The 24,333-nt window shown below is 48.8% G+C and overlaps 2 protein-coding genes across 2 annotated transcripts in view; one reads left to right on the top strand and one right to left on the bottom strand.

The window, feature by feature from the left end:
- LOC147320169 (dachshund homolog 2-like) overlaps positions 1-2,067 on the top strand; it is a 37,095-nt gene extending 35,028 nt beyond the window's left edge. The window contains exons 11-12 of the mRNA XM_086308140.1: positions 545-604; positions 1,031-2,067. Of these exons, the coding sequence (XP_086164266.1) occupies positions 545-604; positions 1,031-1,068 (98 nt within the window). The 3' untranslated portion in view covers positions 1,069-2,067. The remainder of the gene's footprint in view (positions 1-544; positions 605-1,030) is intronic.
- A 12,900-nt stretch (positions 2,068-14,967) lies between these two features.
- ik (IK cytokine) lies at positions 14,968-23,586 on the bottom strand. Its single transcript, XM_086308056.1, has 20 exons — positions 23,391-23,586; positions 22,738-22,804; positions 22,549-22,641; positions 22,412-22,471; positions 21,868-22,035; positions 20,919-21,033; positions 20,769-20,839; positions 20,257-20,303; positions 19,879-20,042; positions 19,652-19,760; positions 19,354-19,393; positions 19,117-19,270; positions 19,025-19,043; positions 18,859-18,942; positions 16,300-16,387; positions 16,138-16,195; positions 15,975-16,063; positions 15,772-15,880; positions 15,294-15,328; positions 14,968-15,182 (listed from the first exon to the last, which is right to left on the bottom strand). The coding sequence occupies exons 1-20, from the start codon at positions 23,398-23,400 to the stop codon at positions 15,155-15,157; spliced, it is 1,608 nt and encodes a 535-aa protein (XP_086164182.1). The 5' UTR covers positions 23,401-23,586; the 3' UTR covers positions 14,968-15,154.
- Between the last annotated feature and the right edge of the window lie 747 nt (positions 23,587-24,333).

Genomic DNA, 24,333 nt, shown 5'->3' with positions numbered 1-24,333 from the left:
CAAGAGACCAAGGAAGACCAACAGAGGGGCAGCCGCGCCACTGTCCCAGAAAGAGCTGAGGAGAGTCCCAGATGAGGGCTCACTCAGCAGCCGCGGAGCAGAAGCCAGGGGGAGTTGCAGTGACGTGCCCGTGAGCTCCGCCGGCAGCCAGCCGTGCCTGAGTGACCGAGCCCCAGGCCGAGAGGCCGGGGGCACCCCACCTCCGAAGTGGCCCGAGCGAGCCCCAGGCTCCAGGCCCCGATAAGCGGCCGCCAAGGAGTGAGCCGGTGTGTACCTGGATGCCCACCCCCAGACACAAAGAACCACCAACGCACCGACACCTGAGGGAGTCCGCCACTGGCAGGGGAAGTGGTGGTGGGGGGAGATAAACCTCCAAACCTTGGAGGGCCTGAGATGTCCCCAGAGAGGTGGCGCCTGATACCCAACCTGACATATAGACACAGACATACAGGCACACACAGATACAGACATCCATTCCCACCCTCATGCTCTCATATGCACTTACTCCATGTCTTCATGTCCTTGACTTCCTGTTGGTTTTCAGACGCTGTGACTCCGGAAAGCGAGCTGGAGAACACCCATCAGGAGAACGCTGCAGCTCACGGTAACGAAGCGCGTCACAGACGCCGCGCCAGCTTCCTCCACACAGACGCCATAATAACACAGCTCAGAGACAGGACGACACTCGGTACTGCAGTACATGCAGTGCTGAGTGTGTTAGTGACCACAGGTGTATCAGCAGAGCGTCACACTCGTCGCTTCCTCATCTCTGAAATATTTGAATGTTGGAGTTTTTCTCCCTCTGCTGTTTAAACTCAGCTGTTGGTGTTTTAGACTCTGTGACAGAAACAGACGAAGGTTTACAAGCTTCAGTGCGTTTAGGTCAGTTAGGGTGAAGCCGTGATCAGACCACTGCAGACGCTGATGCTCGTGCCTGCAGCTCTGACCTCACCTGGTCAGTGTAAACAGGAAGTGTCACACCGAAGCTGTCTGACACTTCCTGTTTTTTCTTCTTCTCTGTTTTTTGCAGAGCACCGAGTGTTCACCAAACCCCCGCTGCTCTTCTGAGGCGGTCGCTGTGACAGAGGAGGAGAAAACGACTCCCATCAGCCAGCTGTCTGCTAATGGACAGAGCACAGAGGACACTGTGAAAGGGGCGGGGTTTCAGTGTGATGTCAATAGGTGAAATGTGACCTCACGAGGAAGCTCTGCCCCACGGGATCTGCTTCTGTGACTAATGTGAAAGTGGGTGTGAACTGTTACCCGAAGGGGGCGGAGTCACAGCTGGACGTGTTTGATGCTTAGAAAACTGCATTTGACGGTGACACAGGTGCGCTCCGGTCTTAACGAGCTTAACGAGGCGGCCGTCCCACAATGCTCTGATTTACTCGACTGTATTTTGTTTACTGTCGTTTGTTTTTGTTTTTTATTAGTAAAAAAACGAGAATGAATCAGTGACGAGTTGAGTTCAGAGCCAGGAACTCTGCTTTTGTCTCACTGCAGGAAGCTTCTTCTCTTGGCTCTTGACGGAGGCCGTCGCACTTTCTCCTTCTCCCTCTCTCTTATCTTTCCTGTTTGGCTTCTCGTTTGTATAGTCTCGCTTATTCTCTAACGCTCAGAGAGTCTCCCAGACTTGTTCTCTGAAAACCTAAAGAAGAATAATTTGATCAGCTGGTCCCTTAATGAAACTCCTGGGCTTGAGAAAGACGTTTGCTGCCGGATACTCGATGGTCGGTTGCATCGTGTGTCTGGCAACAATCTACCAGTTCAGAACCACGATAACAGAGTTCAGGCTGATTGGAGCCGGCTCGGTTTATCGAAGAACAAGAAGCGGCTACAAAATCCCACAAGGCTGTCCGACATGATAGACGATGGGCAGGGCTGTGAGTAAGACTGTGTTTATTGAACGCAATATGGATACGATCGTGGAGAAGAACAACGGGAATTGAGAGATTTGGTGACCTGTGACGGACATCAGACCAACTAACACTAACCAAAACAGCTACCATCTCCATCTCATGCGCCAGCTGGATGCTCAAGGCAGCAGCTGATGGGAATAACAAAACTCCCCCCCCCCCCCCCCCCCCCCCCCCCCATTCAAGTCCACTCGCATCGACTGAAGATTGTTGACTTTTGCCTAACCGGGCGAAAGGACACTTTCTCACACACACAAACACACACAAACACACACAAACACACACATATGCATACTGACACAGACCTCCACTCACCCCCCACCCCCTCCAAACGCCTTCCAGGCTCATGTCTTTATGTTGGGAGATGTGCTGATTCGTGTGCTGAGGTGTTTTTCTGTTCTCTGTTGCAGCTCAGTCTGGGGGGAGTTCTTTTTCTCCTCGTCTTTCCTCATGTTGTGCATTTTCCAATGTTATACCTCTGACCTGTCTTCCCCATGTGATGTTTGTCTAATGTATGTATGGTCGGAGGGTAAGATGGCGCTGGCAAAGGTCAGCAGCCTTAACCCAACAAATTTTCCGCGCGTGGGCTAATAAAGGTTATCTTATCAATTTTGGTCCTGCTGTGGCTGAAACACAGCCCGGTTCAGCACTGACAGGTTCGTGGGTCCAAATGATGCTCCACAGAGAGCTGATGATGATGAAGGTCAGAGGGAGGATGATGAAGGAACGCACTCAAACAGCTCGCTGACCTGTGAACCAGTAACATGGTTAAACTAACTCTTATAGTGACCTTTGACCCTTGATTACCTCAGCTGCTGAACATGACCCATGTTTCTTGTTTTCCTGTTACACACAAACCACGCTGCTTTTACAAACTCAGCATTTCCTGTTTGTTTCAAAGTAAAGGACTGCCATTCCAATTGAATAAAAGCCTTTAACCCTTTAAAGCCGGTCGGAGCGGGCACGCTCTGTTTTGCGCAACTATTTTTAAATCCTGGTAGCACTGCAACCACTAAGCTAGCGCAATAATTTGTTTTGCATATGAAAGAGGAGTTGTACTTACATCTTATGCCATCAGCTTGTCCTCGGTCACAGTTTCCTTCCACATATAGCTTTGCAAAAACTGCATAAAAAGCACTTGCAGCAACAAAAACATAATATTGCAGAAACACGCTTTGCCGTGACGTAATTTTGCGGAAATGTAGTTTTTTACCATCAGGGCCTCATGAGCCTATACTGGTGTTTTTAAAAGTTATCTTTGACTTTATAACTTTCTGTGTCGTTTCTGGGATGCTGAGGACTCATATTGCACTGCTGGAAATAGTTTATTTTGATGCAGATGCTGTTTTTTTGCAAATTTGCATTATGATATTTATATTTGTTTTTCCTGCAGTGTATAAAAATTGGTATATTTGAAAAATAAAACTATGGAGACACTTAAAATAAATTTCCTGTTGTTGTAAACCTTTTTTTGCAACTTTTTTGTATTTACAGTTTTGAGGGATAAACCTCTTAAATTTCTCTAACTAGAAATATATGTAAAAAAAACAAAAACGATTTTCAATTTTTTTGTAGTTTATTGCACTTTGTTGCAATTTATGTAGTTACTATGCACTTAATGCAGACATATTATTAACATTTGGGCTATAATGGTTGTATTGATGTATATCAACTTGAAATGCTCCCAAAAATGGCTCCACGGCATGTAAAAATATAATATAAGCTTTGGCGGCCTTGGTTCTATGGTAGGTCTTAAAGGGTTAAACCTTGCAGAGCTTTTATTTTGAAACATCTTTATGTCACCTGTAGTTACCTGGTGATATAAAGATGATACCTGGATGATTACAGATCTTCCTCCACCTGAATCTACCTGTGACCTCTGGAGCCCATCCAGCAAAGAGCCGAGGTCCAACCCGCGTTCTCCTTCATCCCGATGGAAGCACGGCGCTCCTGTCGGGTCAGGGTCACACTACCATAACGCTTGAACAACTGGCACAGTTGAAACTTCCAACAGTTCCTGAAAGCATCGGCTCTGTGCTTTTCACTGTTATTAGGGTCATTACGGTAACCAGGCAGGAAACACCTCCGAACCTTCAAATACAACAGAAACACCGTAAAAATCACAAATGTGTAATGAAAGGTGTGTTTCCTGTAGAGCCATCACACGCTCTGTTCTCCGTGCCAGCCTCATGCTGCTGCGACACCATCAGTGTTTATGCACGTGTGTGTAAAACAGTGTTATGTGTGCTGCGATGGTTTCGTCTGTACGTGTGGTTTGATGATGACCATCCAGATCTTTGCTAACCGGACCTCTTTAAGTCAGAGTTGAATGTCTCTGCTGTGAAGGTTAGACTGCACTAACGTCCCCGCGGTGAGTGGCTCTGGCACTTCCTTTGGAAACACATCTTTCAATTCAATTTCATTTACACAGCGCCAAATCACAACAACAGTCGCCTCAAGGCGCTTCATATTGTAAGGTAGACCCTACAATAATACATACAGAGAAAAACCCAGCAATCACTGGCCAGATTACTCTTAAAAAGTACATTTTTAATGTCAACAACCTTTTTTTGAACTGGATAAATAAAGGATAAAAGTCACTGCCAAAAACTGACTGCAGCGTCTCCTGTAACAGGAATGTTGCTGGTGGCTCAAAGTAACCTGATATCATTAATGAGGGAAACATTTGACATGTTTCACATATTATAGACCAACAAGTTATTCATAGCAGGTTAAATACGAGCAATCAGTGTAGGGCAGAAACCGGAAATCAGTTTTTGGCAGACGAATCTAATCTTTTGTTTTTACACAGCACTTTATCAAACTGTTGTCTGCTACAGAGTTACAAGTATTATACTAATAATATAGCATCCACCATCTCCTGCTTGCATATTTGTGAAAACATCTCAGTGGTGTGGCAGCCACGAGTGAGCCCTGCAAACCCTGTGGATGGACGATGCAGTGGACAGTGGGAGGATCCTAAAGCTCTTTGCAGACCACCCTGTGTGATTCTCCACTCACCAACCAGAAAAGACAAACCGCAGGTCTCAGTTGCTGCACCCCATCCACGTCTGATCTTCAGCAACACTGCCAGAGACTTCCTGTAATCTATTACAGTTGTTAAAGAAACGGTCCAGGATCAGGTCACTCAGCTTAATCCTGTGTGAACAACTGGAAATGTTGTTTTTCCATCTTTACTGTGTATTTGAAATATTCTTGTTTAATTGTTATTGTTATTTATTTATTGCTATCACATAAATATCCATGTAATATTGTTCAAAGTTAGCGTCGTGTTCATACATGTTAAAAATGCCTGTAAATCAAATTAAATTCAGTGACAATTACTGTTTGTTTGAATCATTTATTAATAACATAAAACCTTTAAACTAATGCAACACATAACAATGTAACAAATATATTCAAATAAATAAATTTCTCAGTACGTAACTCATTTGGGAACTGATCTTTCTAGAAGTGAAACAGTCGGTCCATCCTCCCCCTGCTCTCCTCTCCTCAGCATCTCTTTGCTGCCTCATGTCCTCTCTGATGAGCTCCAGCAGCTCATCATCTCTTCTCCTCTTCCTCCCTGTCGTAGGTGGCTGAGCCGCTTCGTCATCGCTGTCGTTTTGGTCACCCACTGCTGTGCTTGGCCCTGGAGTGTCCTCAGGGAGAGAGGACATTAGGACAGGAGGCTTAGTGGAAGGCATCTGTCCTATCACCTCATCCATGAGGGCAAACCAGGGCCAAGCACAGCAGTGGGCTTCCACTGACCCCTCTCCTGAGCCTGGATACTTGCAATCCTAAAGGCAGAGGAAATCAAAGATGACAGCAGGCAAATAAAAACACCACAACAACTCTTAGTAGTTGCACATTTATTAACTTGTGTTCTTAAGAATCATCTTCTTGATAACACACAGACGTACTTTGTATTCTTTAAAGTTATCTCATGTCTTCTGGCCTGCAAGGGGGTGACTTTCCCCTGCAGGCCCATCTTCTCCAGAATTGTCCTGATCACACACAACACATAAGAGAAGAGAGGAAACCATGGCAACCATGTTAATCCCTAAACCCAGCAGAACACCAGAGGAACGCCGTGTGGACATCACAGGTTCTGCACAGCAGCGGTCCGTGAGTCGTTTGGTACCGGGCCACGAGAGTTGAGGCTCCGCTGTGAAATTTATGGTTTTCAGGGTTTGTATCGTTCCCTGGGTCTTTCCCTTGTTGTAGTTGTGTCTTATTTTGAAAGAAATATTTACACGTTACCATAGTGACCGGGGCGCATTAAGGGGCAGAGAGGAGGATGTTACTCTCAACGTTGGTGCATTTTCAGGAGGAAGCTGCTAATGAAGTTACACAATGACACAGTTAATTCAAGTTTATTATTATATTTACCAAAGACCCGTTTTTTCTTGGTCGTATCATTTATTTTGTTGTATTTACCCACAACACCTTAAAGGCCGCTCCCTGTCTGACATTAAAAAGGTTGGGGACCGCTGCTGTGCAGCATGAGGGTTAATAAAACCGCACTCATATGAATAAACTGTAAACGGATTCATTCTTGTATCTCCACGCCACAGGGGCCCAATCCTGCACCCAGTGAAGAGGTGATCGTTTTCTCCTCATTTTAATAAAATGACTGTTTGGTCTTTGTTCCCCACAACATGTCACCATAAAGATTAATTTAAAAAATCAAAATTAGCTGTATGTAAGCAGCAGTACATGAAAAACCGTGGGACCTACCATACAAGCTGGTTTAGGCTTATTAAATTAAAAAAAAAACATGTCTGTGTGTAACAGGTGTATTAAAAAATAATTCATATTTCATCCTGCAGTGTTATTTTGCTTTGTCAGTATCGATTATGTATATGTGCTTATTTATATATGTTTATTTTCTGAATTTATATTTTGGGAGCTTTTATTTTGTTTGTGTGACCTTTGACTTCCCATGAAGTCACTTCCTGTGTGCTATTTTCCTCAGTTGCCTAGAGGCCCCGCTGAGGAGAGTTATGCAGAGTCCAGTGAAGTGAAGTCGCTGTACTGTTTTTATTTTAAACAGTTCTGGGAGAATAAGTGAGAGCTGACTCCTCGGGTCACTCGCACAACGCAGAGAACTCACAGCAATCAGAGTTTAAGGCCAGACCGGCTACACGTGCAGATGCCCGAAGCTTAACAACACGACCGCTATAACAATTTAACTTTTGTACCACCAGATGTTCACATACTTACATTTGAAAGTGTTTTCCTCTCCCGCTCCGACCACCATCGTTATCAGAAAGTCTCCTGTACGGCCCGCAATGAATCCTGGTAGGACACGAAGGACACATCGGACCCATCCTTCAAATTTGGGGAAAAGTAGGACGCATTTGTCGCCACATTTTGAGCGCTCTTTGAATTCGGACAGCCTTCGTCACTTCACTGTGACATCATTTCCTCCAAACACGTCCTCGGGAGGATCCTTCCCCTGAATTCGGACACAGCTAAAGAGATGATCTGACATCGCCGTGTTGGTGTTGATCCTGGAACAACATTTACTATGTTGATCTGTAGTGATGGGCAGATGAAGCTTCATGAAGCACTGAAGCTTTTCATCCAATTGGTTCACCCCAGCGCGAAGCTTCTTGAAGCTTCATTTGCTCTAGCAGGACACCTACTGGACGTAAAAATATTAGTTGGCATGAATTTGAAGAGTGTGGCCTTTTGCACACAGCCTGTAAATGTCAACAACAAAAGGAGTGTGTAAAACATCTATATTGTAGTGATGGCAGTATACTGTGTATATTTATAGTGGCAGTATGGGAAATGATTATTTGGAAATGCTTAAAATGGAAATGATCATTTACTGTGAGGTGAGGTGTGGTTGGGGTGTGGACAGTAGTTGTGCTTTTGTAACGTTGAGGTATGGACAGCTACACACTGAGGCTTTGAGCCTCAGTCCTGCCTGTTCACATTTTATTCTGTAAAAACTAAATTTTCACTGCTTTTATGACCTTTTCAGTGGGGAGAACATAGCTGGGATTTAATGTTTTAACAAATCTTTAGTAACATCACTGCATGCTATATTATCATTGCATTTGATGGCTCACCTGGTCTTGCTCCACAATCGGTGTCCCCCTTATTCTCATGCAAAGCTCTGTAGTGCCTAAGCATGGATGAGGTGTTGTTGTTATAGCCCAGCTCCCTGGCACATAGCAAACACTTCACCTTGTACACAACGACAGCTCAACATAAATTGTATTGCACCATCAGTGTTATGAAAATACATCTTCTGTAGAAATTTACATACCTTGTTGGGAGGAATAAGATCAAAATGTTCCCACACAGGGGAGGACATCCTCCTCTTCTTAGCTGGCTCCATTCTCTCCTGACTTTCTCTCATAAACCTCCAAACTGTCTCCAAACTCTCACTAACAACTCTCCATCAAACACCCACATTTTGAATGAAGTCTGAGGGTTTATATCGCTGTCATAGCTCGCGGCAAAGTTCGAACCGCTTCATGAACCAGTCACGTGGTACAGCCGGGCAGCGAGGCTTCGGACGTCATCATTTTCAGCTCCTCCCATAAATGAAACAAGCCTCGATACGCGCATCGCGGAAACGCCCCCTCAATTACTCGACACAAGCTTCGAAGCCTCGATACAGAACGTCACATCACTATTGATCTGGGAACAACACCAACATGACGATATCAGATCGTGCGCTAAAGACATGCTGTGGAAGAGAACCAGCGATCTGGAGACAGATCTTCATCATCACTCTGAGGACAGTCGTCTGTGAGAGTGCTGAGCTTCAGCTGAGCTTCAGGATCAGAGACCTGAGAGAGTATGATGTAAACATACGAGCCACCCCTCCCGATCTTTCTGGGAGAATCCCAAACTTCAGTGCCCCTCCTGAAATTCTCCCGGAGCCACCATTCACCCAAATTTCCCCTGATTGTCCATCCAGACAACAAAAATGAAAAACCATATCCCAGAATTCATAGCGCAGCCCAGCCAATTCCAGTCAGTGTTGCCAACTTAGCGACTTTGTCGCTATATTTAGCGCGTTTTCAGACCCCTTAGCGACTTTTTTTTATAAAAAGCAACTAGCGATAAATCTGGCGGCTTTTTCTGGTGTTACTGGAGACTTATTTATGACGACTTTTTGACGTGAAAGGGCGTGTCACTCTTACTCTCAGCAAGCAGCGGTGCTGCCGTGGGCACCTCACCTGTGCTAAAGCGCTCACGGGCGGAGGATAGTCCTCCCCAGCTGCTATCAGGGCAGGAGACGTTCACACCTGTGCGTCCGAACTGCAAATGAATCGCGCATGAGCGAAGCCGCTGCTCCGCACTGACTGTAACGCAGTCAGTTCTTCTTTTACTGTTGTGCTGTTTTGTGGATCACAAGGTTTAAAACTACTTATAAACACACACACACAGTAACTCCACCAGAGCGCCTATTTCAGGTCACTTTTGCCGGTCCAAGCCCGGGTAAAGGAGCAGGGTTGGAACTGTGACATTAAAAAACAATAATTGCTAAAAGAATAGAATAGCCTTTATTGTCATTGTACAGAGTACAACGAAATTGGAGTGCCACTCCCTTGGTGCAAGATTCAATAATAAATATAAATGTAAAATATAAAAAGTACAAAAAAAACAATCGTAAGTACTCAAACAATAGTATGTACAATATATACAGGATAGCAGCATTAATATGATGACAGTGACGGTATGGTGCTTATTTACTACGGTGATAGCTCTGGGAAAGAAGCTATCCCTGAATCTGTTTGTCCTGGTTTTATGTGACCTGTACCGTCGGCCTGACGGTAATAGTTCAAACAGTTGGTTGCTGGGGTGAGAGTGGTCCTTGATGATATTGCCAGCTCTGCTGAGGTACCGAGAGTTTGCAGTGACCTCCAGGCTGGGCAGAGAGCAGCCAGTGATCTTCTGGGCTGTGTTGATGACCCTCTGCAGTACTTTCCTGTCCGCAGCTGAGCACCCTGCATACCATGTTGTTATGCCGTACGTTAGGATGCTCTCTATGGTGGCTCTGTAAAATGTCACCAGCAGCCTCTCCTCCAGGTTGTTCCTCCTGAGCACTCTCAGAAAGTGGAGACGCTGCTGGGCCTTTTTTACCACCGCTGTAGTATTTGCAGTCCAGGAGAGGTCATCAGATATCTGCACACCCAGAAACCTCATGGAGTGTACCCTCTCCACACAGCTCCCGTGAATGTAAAGTGGGGCCGGGTCTGCTCTGCCCTTCCTGAAGTCCAAGATAAGTTCTTTAGTTTTTGTGGTGTTCAGTTGGAGGTTGTTAACTGAACACCACTCAGTCAGTCTGTTGACCTCATCTCTGTAGTCCGACTCATCCCCCCTTGAGATGAGTCCAACCACTGTGGTGTCATCCGCGAACTTTATGATGGTGTTTGAGAGATGGGTAGGGGAGCAGTCGGATGTGTAGAGCGTAAACAGGAGGGGACTCAAAACACATCCTTGTGGAGACCCGGTGCTGAGTGTGATGGTGCTGGACCGGTGGGGGCCGAGTCTGACAGACTGTGGTCTATTTGTCAGGAAGTCCTTGATCCAGAGGCAGATGGGGGTGGAGAGTCCCAGGTGAGACAGTTTCTGGACCAGGATCTCCGGGATGATATGATTGAATGCTGAGCTGAAGTCCAGAAAGAGCATTCTCACATAGCTTCCTCGGTGCTCCAGGTGACTCAGCGCAGTGTGGAGCGCTATGGTGATAGCGTCCTCGGTGGAACGATTTGTCCTGTAGGCAAATTGGTGGGGGTCCAGAGTGGGAGGCAGACCGGCCCTGATGTGCTGACAGACCAGTCTCTCAAAGCACTTCATCACTACAGGCGTAAGTGCAACAGGCCTGTAGTCATTTGGGCTGGCCACAGCTGTCTTCTTGGCGATGGGGATGATGGTGGAGGTTTTGAGGCAGGGCGGGACGGTGTTTGATGACAAGGAAAGGTTGAAGATTTTAGTGAAGACTCCGGTCAGTTCGTCAGCACATGCTCTGAGAACCTTTCCATGTATTCCATCAGGACCTGCCGCCTTCCTGGGATTCACTGACCTTAGAACACACCTCACTTGGTGCTCCCTGAGTGTTAGTGTGCCAGTGCTGGGGGCGGGTGGAAGTGGTGTGGCAGCTGAGGGCTTGGTCGTCTCAAAGCGGGCGAAGAAACGGTTTAGATCCTCAGCCAGTGAGGCATCAGTCCTAGATGTCGCCTGGTTATTGCTTCTGTAGTTGGTAATGTGATTGATCCCCTGCCACATTTTTCTGGGGTCGTTGTCAGCAAAGTGATCTTCAATCCTCCTCCTATAGGCAGCCTTAGCTTTCCTGATGCCTCCACTCAGGTCTACCCTGGAAATTAAAGAAAGAATTAAAGAATTAAAGAAATTTAATTTGTAGTTCTAAATAAACTCTAAATGCATTTAGGACGTTTTTTACTCACTTTATGTCTCTTCCACGATGTTATTTCTCTCTCCAACAGCGTAGGTTACAATTACATTAGCATGACCAATTATGCAAATTAGGTGATGACGTCATTTAGCGACTTCTAGCGACTTTTAGGACAACCAATAGCGATTGTCCTTACTGAGGAGTTGGCAACACTGATTCCAGTTCCCAACAATGGCTACTACTACTGCAGCTACTTAGCTTTAATATTACTCTTATTACTCCTTCTGGGTCGAAAATAAACTTTTAACATATTTTCAGGCGAGAATGTAACTGTGTGAACTTCAAATACCTGAGCCGGTGAGAACTGCGGACTCCCGGCACATCGTTTTCAAACCCCGCGATCTTAAACATGATATATAATGTAATTGTTGGGCTTTTTTCAGTGTTTTGTTTGTTCGTGAGTAAATCGTTTGGCTGAGATTAAAGTTATTAGATTAGATTAAACTTTATTAATGTGGTTTTCACACAGCTGAATAAACGTCAAACAGAAAACTGATTAAACAGAAGTGATTTGGTCGAGCGTTTACGCGTCCGGTTATATTTAGATAGCAGGGAGCAGAGGAGAGAGTGGTGACGTAGCTCTGAGGGCTAGACCGTCACAGTCGCTCACTTCCAGCCTACCCGGCTTTCGGAGGACCCGGCCCACTTAGACCACGAAGGTGGGTGCAGCCCGTTTGGACAGCCCCGGCTGGGGGACAGTAATCACGGTCACATTTAACTTACTTTAAATAGATCATTTTAAACAAATAAACACTGTAAAATTGTGTGTGTGTGTGATGGTGGCATGAATTGTGTCATGACATTAACCTGCTGTGATTTGACCCATTTCCACTCGCTAACAGACACACACCTTGTTCCCATAGCGACAAAGTGAAATAAATGAGGACAGTGGGTCAGCTCACTGACACACACACACACCTGCACATAGAGGGCCTGCACTGTGTGAATCACTGTGACTCAGAGCCTGAGCTGCAAACGTGTTTCCTGAGTGGGTCCTTTGAGACTCGTCTGTTTACAGTAAACCTCCTGAAGCAGTTAAAGGAACACGCTCGTCCTGATTGGCCGATCAGACGGCAGCTCAGAGGGCGAGGGCTTAACGAGCAGCTGATTGATCGTTAAATTAAAGCTGAATCAAAGTTTGAGATAAACTTGAAATAAAGTCTGAAGTTCTCAGAATAAATCAGGTCATAAAAAAGTTCAATTAAACACAAAGTTCCTCTTTGATGTCCACACAACCATTTCCTGTCAGAGCTGCGGGTGGGCGGAGCTGCTAGGCCTCATTAGCACATTAGCACCTGGAGAAGCACGCACATCCATATTCATGAGTCCAGGAGTCCATCACACTCTCAGGGTAATTAGCTGCTCTCGTTAGCCTCTCTGATGCTAATCTGGGGACGAACTCGTCCAAACAAACAACAACAAAGAGTTTGATCTCTTAACGAGCTGCTGCGCATAACGAGCTTAACGAGTCCTGTAAAGATGAGGAACGCTTAATGAGCTCAACAAAGAAACAAGCTGCTATCACACACAGCTCAGAGCAGGTCTGACGACTAGTGGTGGGCGGATCGATCCAAATATCGATAGTATCGATCCCAAGTCGGGATCGGATCGATACTAGCCTGGTTAGATCGATTCTTTACTTTGAGTTCTGCTTGTTTGCTGTGCTTTCGGCAAAAACGAAACAGCCAGGCTGGACTCGCCGCTCCTGTGTGCAGGAACACTTTGCTCCCCCCTCTTATGTTTCGTGTGTTGCGCTGACACGTCACGTGACTTAGACACTTTGGGGGTTATTAAGTTGTTTACATATTAATTATATATTTTGTTTTTGTTGTTGAGAATTTTAATTGCAATTTGTGTGTTATAGTTCATCAACAGTATTTGTTTTAATTTGTTTACTGGTTTGCGGCAAACCCGACGGCATTTTCATGCTTCGCCGCATCATTTATTCTTAAAATAATCACACGGTTGCTGTAACAGTACATTCAACGGCTGCAGCTCTCCCGCTGGCAGCCGCACACATCACCACCACCAAACCTGCAGCGGCATCGCAGAACACGCCCTGCCACATACCCCCATCGCCCGCTTCACCCCACCCGCGAGCTGGCGAGGGAATCGGCCCGGACCATCGGCGCCCCCATGCGACAGGGAAGTGTCCACTCTGGCGGTCGCCCGCACCTCCAGCGGAAGCCCGGGAGCTGGCCTGATGGCCACCCATATGGCAAGCAGCGGCGGTGCAGCAGGAGTGGAAGTGAGCCGGGGCTCAGAGGCAGCTGGGCAGACGGCCGGCACGCAGGCTGCATGGTCCTGCGTGCCGCCTTCAGGCGTGGCAGGACGCCCACGCACCTCGACCTCCGTCTCCAGCTTTGCAGGGCCCGCTGGCACGCCAGCCTCCGGCTCACCCCGAGCCGCGCGCTGTCCACCCTTACAGTGATCACCCGGTTGCTGTAACAGTAGCCTACATTCAACGGCTGCAGCCCTCCTGCTGCCAACTGTACACATCACCACCAAAAACAACAACAGCACAAGCAGCGCACAGGTTTTAAGCCGGCGAGGCATGATTGTAGATGCAGTGAAGGTGAGTCCATCTCATCTGCAGCAGCATCGCAGTACACGGCCGCCAGAATAATAAAGCATTTTTTATTTAATTATAAATAAATTATTTCTCCTAATTATGTCCTGGGTTTTAAGTAATTAATAATACAAAAGGAAAAATCACAAAAAACACTTAAGGTCATGAAAATTAATTGCGATCTAGCAATTCAATGAGGCATCCACCCTATTTATTGAAAAGTATCGGTATCGGCGATACTGGCCCGTATTTACTTGGTATCGGATCGATACCAAAATATGCAGTATGGCACACCACTACTGACGACCTCGCTAACCAGTTCCTGTGGATCTGTGATGTGACCTCTGACACTCAGCAGATGTGCGCGTAAACGTCTGCTGCTCGTCCAGACTCGAGTACTCGCTGTCCAACATCTACCACAGCCAATCAGTGTTTGTGATGTCATCATTCCAGTTTACTTACTTTAAATGAAAATTAGATTAGCTTCTTAGATTAGCACGTCTAGCGTTAGCACCTTTTGTGAGTCTGCTGTGAGCTCAGAGGACAGATGTGATTTCTATTCTCTGATTGGCTAAAAACAGGTGAAGCTAAAACAGTGATGAGTAACAATAACCCGACGACACAGCTTTAAGGACTGTAAGCTTTCTGTGTGACGGCCAGCAGGGGGCGACGCCACTGAGCTTCGTCACTGTAAATATTGTTCATCCATAAGAGCTGACTGGTTAAGAGGTTGTGACTGATGAGTTGGTAGCCAATGCGAGAGCAGAGTGAAGTTTACTCTGAGCGGCCATCTTTGTCACTCATGTGGGCGTCTATTTTATTCTATTTTACTTTAGGCCAGATCTCGAATATCGTAATCTTCCCGTTCACAGACATCCGTGATACAAACTCAGGTTGTGAGGTCACGACGTCACACGTGTTAAAAATGATACTAATCAGTCTGTTCCTGGCCCCGCCCACTGCAGCTCCATGGATACAGCTGATCAGCACACATCCTCCTGATTGGCCGTCTTTATAGAGAAACCGCAATCACAGCAGATGTTTGGATGTTTTTATTCTCACAAAACAAACTGATCAATAAGAACAGCTAATCAATAACAATACACACTTATCGGGGTCAGTGACCTCTGACCTCACAGCATCTCTGTACATTTACATGTTTCTAAACTAACATGAAGCCGATCGATACACGATCGATTTAGCTGCTGGGTCTGCGGGGCGTCTTCAGTATTTTGGTCTCTTCACGTCGACCCTGAAAAAAATAAGTCTTCCATCATTTATGATGTCATACATAAGGTCACTGCTGCCTGATTGGCTGACAAAGTGATAAACGAGGAGCTGAGAACAAACAGGAAGTAGTTACCCGTCAGCCTCCATCTTCTTCCTCTTCTCGATGATCTGAAACAAAAACAGCTGCTTCAGCGTCGTGTTTGATTGGTTTACAGCGTGTGTGTGTGTGTCTGTGTTCACTCTGCCTGTGTGTGTGTGTCTGTCTCACACGATCTGATATCGTCGTGTTGGTGTTGTTCCAGGATCAACATTGCAAGTGACCAATCAGAATGTTGTGACGTCATACTTTTGGGACTTCGGGAAAAGCCGCTGTGAAACAAAAAACTGTACTTAAGCTGCGAGAAACCGCCTCTGTCCGCCGATCAACGGACCCTGACCCTTTAATAAACGCTGAGCAGAACTGATATTGTCCTTGCAACATTGGAATTTCATAAATGTACGAATGTCTCGGCGTGCCAAAGAATAACGTCACAACAATGTGATTGGTCACTTGCAATGTTGAACCTGGAACAACACCAACACGAGGATATCAGATCATCCATCTCTCTCACCGCGCTGATCTTCTTCCACTGGCGGTCGAGCTCTGCCTTCTCATTGGTCTCTTTGAAACGTCGTGTCTTCCTGCCTTCAGACATCTTGATGCCGTACTGGAAGGCAGCCCTGTAGACACACACACACACACAGAGTGAATACACACACACAGACACACACAGGCTGCCTGTCAGTCAGAGCGGAGGGACACAGTAGCACGCACTTGGGCAGCGCCTCCTTGTTGTTCATGTAATCCGAGTACTCCTCCTGAGTGTCGAAGTCCCAGCGGCCCAGAGGACCCTTCTTATTGCCCTGGAACACACACAGAAAAGCATCATGTTGCTGTGTGAGGATGAGCTGCAGTGCATGCTGGGAGTCAGAGTTACCTGGTCCATCTTACTGTAGTCCACCTCTTCATCACTGTCCACGGCCAGGTCGTCCATCCTACACACACAGATGTAGTCACACACACCTGAAGGTTAACGCACCGTGTGTCTGTGCGTGTCTGTGCGTGCATCTGTGTGCGTGTCTGTGTGTGTGTGTCTTACGTAGCAGGGTAACACTCTGCGTATGAGTTTGATCCTCCAAAAAAATCTCCCAGCTGCTCCTTACTGGAGTCTCTCCTCTGAGAGCCAGTACACACCAGCTAAGGACAAGTACTGCAGTAACACCACACACACACACACACACACACACACACACACACACACACACACACACACACACACGCAGTACTGGTGTCGGTACCCTGTATCACTGTACCACATACATACATGTATCTATATTGTGTATTTTCTTGTGTGTAGTACTACAGTTGTTCAGTACGCTCACGCGTTACCACTCCCGCTCAGGCCGTACTACTCCCGCTCACGCGTTACTACTCCCGCTCACGCGTTACTACTCCCGCTCAGGCCGTACTACTCCCGCTCAGGCCGTACTACTCCCGCTCACGCGTTACTACTCCCGCTCAGGCCGTACTACTCCCGCTCAGGCCGTACTACTCCAGCTCACGCGTTACTACTCCCGCTCAGGCCGTACTACTCCCGCTCACGCGTTACTACTCCCGCGTTACTACTCCCGCTCAGGCCGTACTACTCCCGCTCACGCGTTACTACTCCCGCTCAGGCCGTACAACTCCCGCTCACGCGTTACTACTCCCGCTCAGGCCGTACTACTCCCGCTCAGGCCGTACAACTCCCGCTCACGCGTTACTACTCCCGCTCAGGCCGTACAACTCCCGCTCACGCGTTACTACTCCCGCTCACGCGTTACTACTCCCGCTCACGCGTTACTACTCCAGCTCAGGCCGTACTACTCCCGCTCACGCGTTACTACTCCAGCTCACGCGTTACTACTCCAGCTCACGCGTTACTACTCCAGCTCACGCGTTACTACTCCAGCTCACGCGTTACTACTCCAGCTCACGCGTTACTACTCCAGCTCACGCGTTACTACTCCCGCTCAGGCCGTACTACTCCCGCTCAGGCCGTACAACTCCCGCTCACGCGTTACTACTCCCGCTCAGGCCGTACTACTCCCGCTCAGGCCGTACTACTCCCGCTCACGCGTTACTACTCCCGCTCACGCGTTACTACTCCAGCTCACGCGTTACTACTCCAGCTCACGCGTTACTACTCCAGCTCACGCGTTACTACTCCAGCTCAGGCCGTACTACTCCCGCTCAGGCCGTACAACTCCCGCTCACGCGTTACTACTCCCGCTCAGGCCGTACTACTCCCGCTCAGGCCGTACTACTCCCGCTCACGCGTTACTACTCCCGCTCACGCGTTACTACTCCCGCTCACGCGTTACTACTCCCGCTCAGGCCGTACAACTCCCGCTCACGCGTTACTACTCCCGCTCAGGCCGTACTACTCCCGCTCACGCGTTACTACTCCAGCTCACGCGTTACTACTCCAGCTCACGCGTTACTACTCCAGCTCACGCGTTACTACTCCAGCTCACGCGTTACTACTCCAGCTCACGCGTTACTACTCCAGCTCACGCGTTACTACTCCAGCTCACGCGTTACTACTCCAGCTCACGCGTTACTACTCCAGCTCAGGCCGTACTACTCCCGCTCAGGCCGTACAACTCCCGCTCAGGCCGTACAACTCCCGCTCAGGCCGTACAACTCCCGCTCACGCGTTACTACTCCCGCTCAGGCCGTACTACTCCCGCTCAGGCCGTACTACTCCCGCTCACGCGTTACTACTCCCGCTCACGCGTTACTACTCCCGCTCACGCGTTACTACTCCCGCTCAGGCCGTACAACTCCCGCTCACGCGTTACTACTCCCGCTCACGCGTTACTACTCCCGCTCACGCGTTACTACTCCCGCTCAGGCCGTACAACTCCCGCTCAGGCCGTACTACTCCCGCTCACGCGTTACTACTCCCGCTCAGGCCGTACTACTCCAGCTCACGCGTTACTACTCCCGCTCACGCGTTACTACTCCCGCTCACGCGTTACTACTCCCGCTCACGCGTTACTACTCCCGCTCACGCGTTACCACTCCCGCTCACGCGTTACCACTCCCGCTCACGCGTTACCACTCCCGCTCACGCGTTACCACTCCCGCTCACGCGTTACCACTCCAGCTCAGGCCGTACTACTCCAGCTCAGGCCGTACTACTCCCGCTCACGCGTTACTACTCCCGCTCACGCGTTACTACTCCCGCTCACGCGTTACTACTCCCGCTCACGCGTTACTACTCCCGCTCACGCGTTACCACTCCCGCTCACGCGTTACTACTCCCGCTCAGGCCGTACAACTCCCGCTCAGGCCGTACAACTCCCGCTCACGCGTTACTACTCCCGCTCAGGCGTTACCACTCCCGCTCACGCGTTACTACTCCCGCTCACGCGTTACTACTCCCGCTCACGCGTTACTACTCCCGCTCACGCGTTACTACTCCCGCTCCATCCCAGCAGCTGTGACATCACCGGAACACCTGAACCCCATACAGGTGAGCGAGAACATCACCTGTAACACAACATGAGCACAGACTTTACCTGCGCACAGGTAAACCAGCTCAGACAGAAGCTGGTGTGGTACAGTAAGCCCCACCCACTCATACAACAGTCCAATCAAAAACAAGGATATGGCTCCTGGCTCTGCCATTGGCTGCCCGCTGCTCCTGCAAACTTCTCATTGATCATCTTGATCTGGTCTCTGACTGATCCTGGACCTGCCACAGACGCAGCATCCATCAGTTATCGATCAGCTGTCATTGGTCAGAACGATCGTGTGAGTCACAGTGAGGAGCTTACCTGTGTCCACCTCCATCACCTGCAGAGACACACACACAGTTAGAACCACACGGGTAAACCAGGCACAAACAAACCCCACCCCCCAACATCACCTGGTGCTCGTCGCCTCGCGGTTTCTCAAAGTAGGCGTGTCTGCGGCTCTTGGTGTCGTCGTCACGGTCACGCTCCCGGTCTCTGTCCCGGTGACGCTCTTTCTCTTTGGTGGGTTTGGTGGACGGTATATAGTCCCCGATGTCCTCAAAGATACTGAAACACACACACACATTATAAACACACACACACACAATAAACACACACACTCGTGATGAGGCGATGTGGGGTGAACTGACCTGAGATCAGCCTCTGGAGCTCTCTTATCGTCCAGTTTACCTGAAACACAAACAGGTGAGTGCTTGACTAAGAAAAATGGTCTGTATTTATATATTTATATATATTACTCGTCCCTAAGGACCCCAAAGCGCTTCACACATCCAGTCATCCACACATTCACACACTGGTGATGGCAGCTACATTGTAGCCACCCTGGGGCGCACTGACAGAGGCGAGGCTGCCGGACACTGGCGCCACCGGGCCCTCTGGCACACCTGCAGAGCGTCAGGAGAACATCCAGCAGCTGTGCAGACTCACCTTTGTCCTTCTTCTTGATCTTCTTGTGGCGGGTTCCCTGCCTGAGGTAGGACAGGATCTGAGTCAGCTTGGAGATCACGATGTCATTGGTGGTCAGGGTGGTCTGAGCCTGAGAGACAGAACATGAGAGAACGTGAGGGAACGATCTCAGGGCTCTGCGATATTGAAATCATTCAGCTGGAGAACTCGGATGTTTTGGCGATGACGTGGCGAGGACTCGGCCTCACCTCCATGCTGGGACAGTCCGCCTTGCTGCGGATCAGCGTGGTGGGGATGTCGGTGTCGGTGAACTCGTCGTCCAGGTCGACCACGTACGCCATCCTGCCGGGCAGGAAGAGCTCGTTCCTCTCAGTCACGCCGGACCTGAACACCACGCGGTAGATGTTCCTGCCTGAGCGAACACGGAGACACCGGGAACGCCGGGTTCAATGTTCACGTTCATATGATTTCTCCACCAAAATATTCACGTTGTTCTAAAAAGATTCCGTTTGATCCGGAGACGATCCTCCTTTATTCCTGAACGCTCCAGACTCACAACAGTCACACCTCCCCTCCCTCACCTCCTCCTCCCACATCCACACCTTCCTCCAGAAAACATGACTCACCCAGACGAGTCTTAAACTCCATCTTCTCCTCGGGCTCCACGTCCTTCCTGACAGACAGGGGAGGGGTCAAAGGTCACACGGAGACAGGCAAGAGATCAAAGGTCATATAGAGATAGATTAGGGGTCAAAGGTCACAGATGGGTACGGGGGTCAAAGGTCACATAGACAAGTAAAAAAGAGGGGGTCAAAGGTCACACAGACTGATAGGTGCGGGAGTCAAAGGTCACACAGAGACAGGCAAGGGATCAAAGGTCACAGGGACAGACAGATTAGAGGTCAAAGGTCAAACAGAGATAGATTAGGGGTCAAAGGTCACACAGATGGGTGAGGGGGTCAAAGGTCACACAGATGGGTGAGGGGGTCAAAGGTCACACAGATGGGTGAGGGGGTCAAAGGCCACACAGAAAGATGAGGGTCAAAGGTCACACAGACAGACAGGTGAGGGGTCAAAGGTCACAGAGGCAGGTGAGGTTCTGATCACAGGGCTGCAGCTCTGCTCCATGGTTCCTTACTTGGCTTCTTTCTGGACCTTCTCCATCATGTCTTCTTCTTCCTTCTCCTTGCTGGTGATCTCAGCTCTCACCTGTAACACACACACACAGGTAAACAGCTGAGCAGGTAACACACCCGCACAGGTTATCCCGACGACCGCGACCTCTGACCTTCTGCAGCAGGGCGAAGTCCAGACCTTTCACCAAATGAGTGTGCTCCATGTCACCTCCCAAGAACTTGGACTCCTGGATCAACTGACGCCGCTTCTCTGCTGCCGACTTATCGCTGACATGCACACACAGACACACGCACACACAGACACACGCACACACAGACACACGCACACACAGACACACGCAGACACACGCACACACAGACAGACAGACACACGCACACACAGACACAGACACACACAGACACAGACACACGCAGACACAGACACACGCACACACAGACAGACACACACAGACACAGACACACGCACACACAGACAGACACACACAGACACACGCACACACAGACACACGCACACACAGACAGACGCACAGACACGCACACACACACACACACAGACAGACACGCACACACACACACACACAGACAGACACACACACACACACACACACAGACACACACACACACACACACAGACACACACACACACACACACAGACAGACACACACACAGACAGACACACAGACACACACACACACACACACAGACACACACACACACACACACACAGACACACACACACACACACACACAGACACACACACACACAGACACACACACACACAGACACACACACACACAGACACAGACACACACACACAGACACACGCACACACAGACACACGCACACACAGACACACACAGACACACACAGACAGACAGACACACACAGACGCACACACAGACAGACACACACACACAGACACACACAGACACGCACACACAGACACGCACACACGCACACACAGACACACGCACACACAGACACACGCACACATAGACACACACACACACACGGGTGAATGATGAGAGTTTAGTTAGAATGATAATGACCCGTTCCTCTCGGCGCGGCCATGTTGGGGTCATCGATGGCTGGTACTCACGCCTCGGCGGTCGGCCCGACAGCTCGGTAGTTTGCCGTAGTGCTGATGAGTTCTGTCTCCTCGTAGTCCTTGTTGACGCCATCTCGCCGCTCTCTCGCTCGGTCTCGGTACTTCTCGGCGAGCTCGCGCTCACGCTCCATCTCCTGCTGACGCAGCTTCGCATAGTAACTGCAACCAAACCACAGCTGATCAATAATCAATAACATGCATTTGAGGGTCAGAGCGGCGCCGTCTGAGACCCTGAGTGCTGTGGACTGCTGTATGTGTCGACATATTTAACGCTCTCGTGCACATCACAGGTGAAAACGTCTGTCCAGGCTTTTTATTATTAATAATAAAAACTGTTAAATGTCGTGAACATTCATTCCTTTCCTTCCAGAATATTCCCGTGTTTCCACAATCCCGTCATAATCCCGGCTAATGTTAACAGTCCTGTGATGCGCCCAGCTGCCATCTTTCACTCAGCGAGCTATCAGCTCTGTGGAGGCCAGGTGACCTTTGACCTGCAGTTTTCTGATGTAACAAACGTCCAATCGGCACCCACCTCTTCTTCTTTCTCCTCCTCGCTGCGGGGTCCTCATCCTCGTTGTAGTCCCTCGGCATTCTGGGAAATTAAAAACACAGACGTGTCAGCTGTGCTGCGAGTAAACACCCGTCTGCTCTCTCCGTGACATCACTCACTCATGATGTCTGGACTTGGAGGGCGGGGCCGAGGAGGGCGTTGCCCGCGGCGTCATCAGCAGCTTCCTGAAGTCATCATTGGTCAGTTTGGACCTGAGGACAGATGGAAACACACACATTAAAACAAAGAAATACACAGTAACACAGCAGTAGCAGCGAGGAGTGTGTATCAGTGTGTGTGTGACTCACTGAGCTGCAGCTCGGTGGTCGTCCATGTCGTGGCCCTCAGGAGCCAGAGGGTTGGAGTACGTCTCAGCTGAAAGACAGGCAGATGTTAGAGCACAGGCAGATGTTAGAGCACAGGCAGATGTTAGAGCACAGGCAGATGTTAGAGCACAGGCAGATGTTAGAGCACAGGCAGATGTTAGAGCACAGGCAGACAGCAGGGCCGCCTCGTTTAAAAGGACACAGTGGGAGCTGCTCTGCTCTTTATATGTTCCCTGTTTTACACTGAAACAAATAACTGCAGATTTCATGGAAACTATTTGATTTCGACGTAAACCGGCTTGGCCCATGTGTAGAGGGACTCCTTCCCCGTGCTACAGTTTTACTAACAACCTCTCAACAGACGGAGCAAGGCCGCTTTAAAGCGGCAGAAGTGTGAGCGGAGTCTGGTGTGGCGCAGTGAGAGGAGAAGCTTGGCTAATAGCTGCTGTCAGAGGCTTTTTCTGTTCAACTGTTCGGTCCAGTTCAGCACTCATGCTCCCAAAGCCGTGTTTATTTCAATAATGTATCGAATAATTGCTGTTTTTATTGCATCTGTTTTTAAGTAAACAAACAGCTAACGGCTAACAGCCCGTAAAATGACTGTTAGCATGCTAACATGCGGAGCTAACGCTTACTTTCAGGCATCTCTGCGGGCAGCTGCTTCTCCTGCGGTCTGAATCTGGCACGGTCCGGTCACAGGGACAAACTAAGGCTCGGTGTTCGGGTTTCTCTGAGCTGCTGCGGGTCTCTTTGCTCCAGCCAAGCTCCGAGTTAGCTGTGAGGAGAGCTACCGTGATGTGACGTCACGTCCGTTTTACTTAGAGAAGAGACACAGCACCTCCTGCAGGAGGAGAGGAGACACCGCAGGACAGACAGCGGCGTCAATGAACACCGCGAGATAAAAAACACAACAAAATTGTACAAATCCGGTTAAAATGAGTTGAAAATAGGAAATAAATAAAAAAATAAAGTTATAATAAAATACAGGCCAAATACTGTCTGTGTTTAAAGATCATTTTCATGTAGTTTAAATAAGGAGTTCTTTGATTTGATGGAGGAAAGGTTTGTTCTGCGTCACTGAGGTTTTTATTCACAGCTCAACTTTGTTCCTCACACACTGAAACACCCGCAGCTCTCCTGCCCGGTCACGTGTTGTTTCTCTGGCTCACAGCGCCCCCCGCAGGTCAGCGGAGCCACAGCTGAAGGTTCTCCAGGACCAGCTGGTGCTCGCTGCTGCGCCACCTTCAGGACTCACACAGCTTCACTCAGAGCTCCTTCAACAAACTCCAAACTCCAGATAACCAGCAAAGTGTTTGTTTCACTGAGCCTGAACCATCTAAACCAGTCAGACCTAAACAAACCCTCTAATTCCAGTAAAACCACATAAACCTGCCAAGAGGCAATGAACTGCCCTCCAAGGTGCTCAGGAACTTTTACTCCTGCACCATAGAGAGCATCCTGACGGGAAACATCTTAACCTGGTTCGGGAACAGCACCATGCAGGACAGACGAGCTCTACAGAGGGTTGTGCGGTCAGCTGAGCGCACCATCCGCTCCGAGCTCCCTGACCTGCACTCA

The sequence above is a fragment of the Aulonocara sp. 'chitande type north' Nkhata Bay genome, linkage group LG10 (genome assembly GCF_057382095.1).
Source record: "Aulonocara sp. 'chitande type north' Nkhata Bay isolate Kocher_YH1m ecotype deep benthic linkage group LG10, A_spYH_male_GT1.1, whole genome shotgun sequence".
In the NCBI taxonomy this organism is placed as follows: domain Eukaryota; kingdom Metazoa; phylum Chordata; class Actinopteri; order Cichliformes; family Cichlidae; genus Aulonocara; species Aulonocara sp. 'chitande type north' Nkhata Bay.
The sequence above is the reverse complement of the archived record's forward strand: the minus strand, read 5'-3'. Positions and strand labels throughout refer to the sequence as shown.

What these genes read in the sequence shown, in the direction of transcription:
- ik (XM_086308056.1), bottom strand. An exon ending in CCAATGGCAGAGCCAGGAGC is followed by an intron (nt 16,388 to 18,858) that starts CATATCCTTGTT and finishes AGCTGGTGTGTA; the next exon opens with CTGGCTCTCAGAGGAGAGAC. An exon ending in AACAAGGAGGCGCTGCCCAA is followed by an intron (nt 15,881 to 15,974) that starts GTGCGTGCTACT and finishes GTGTGTCTACAG; the next exon opens with GGCTGCCTTCCAGTACGGCA.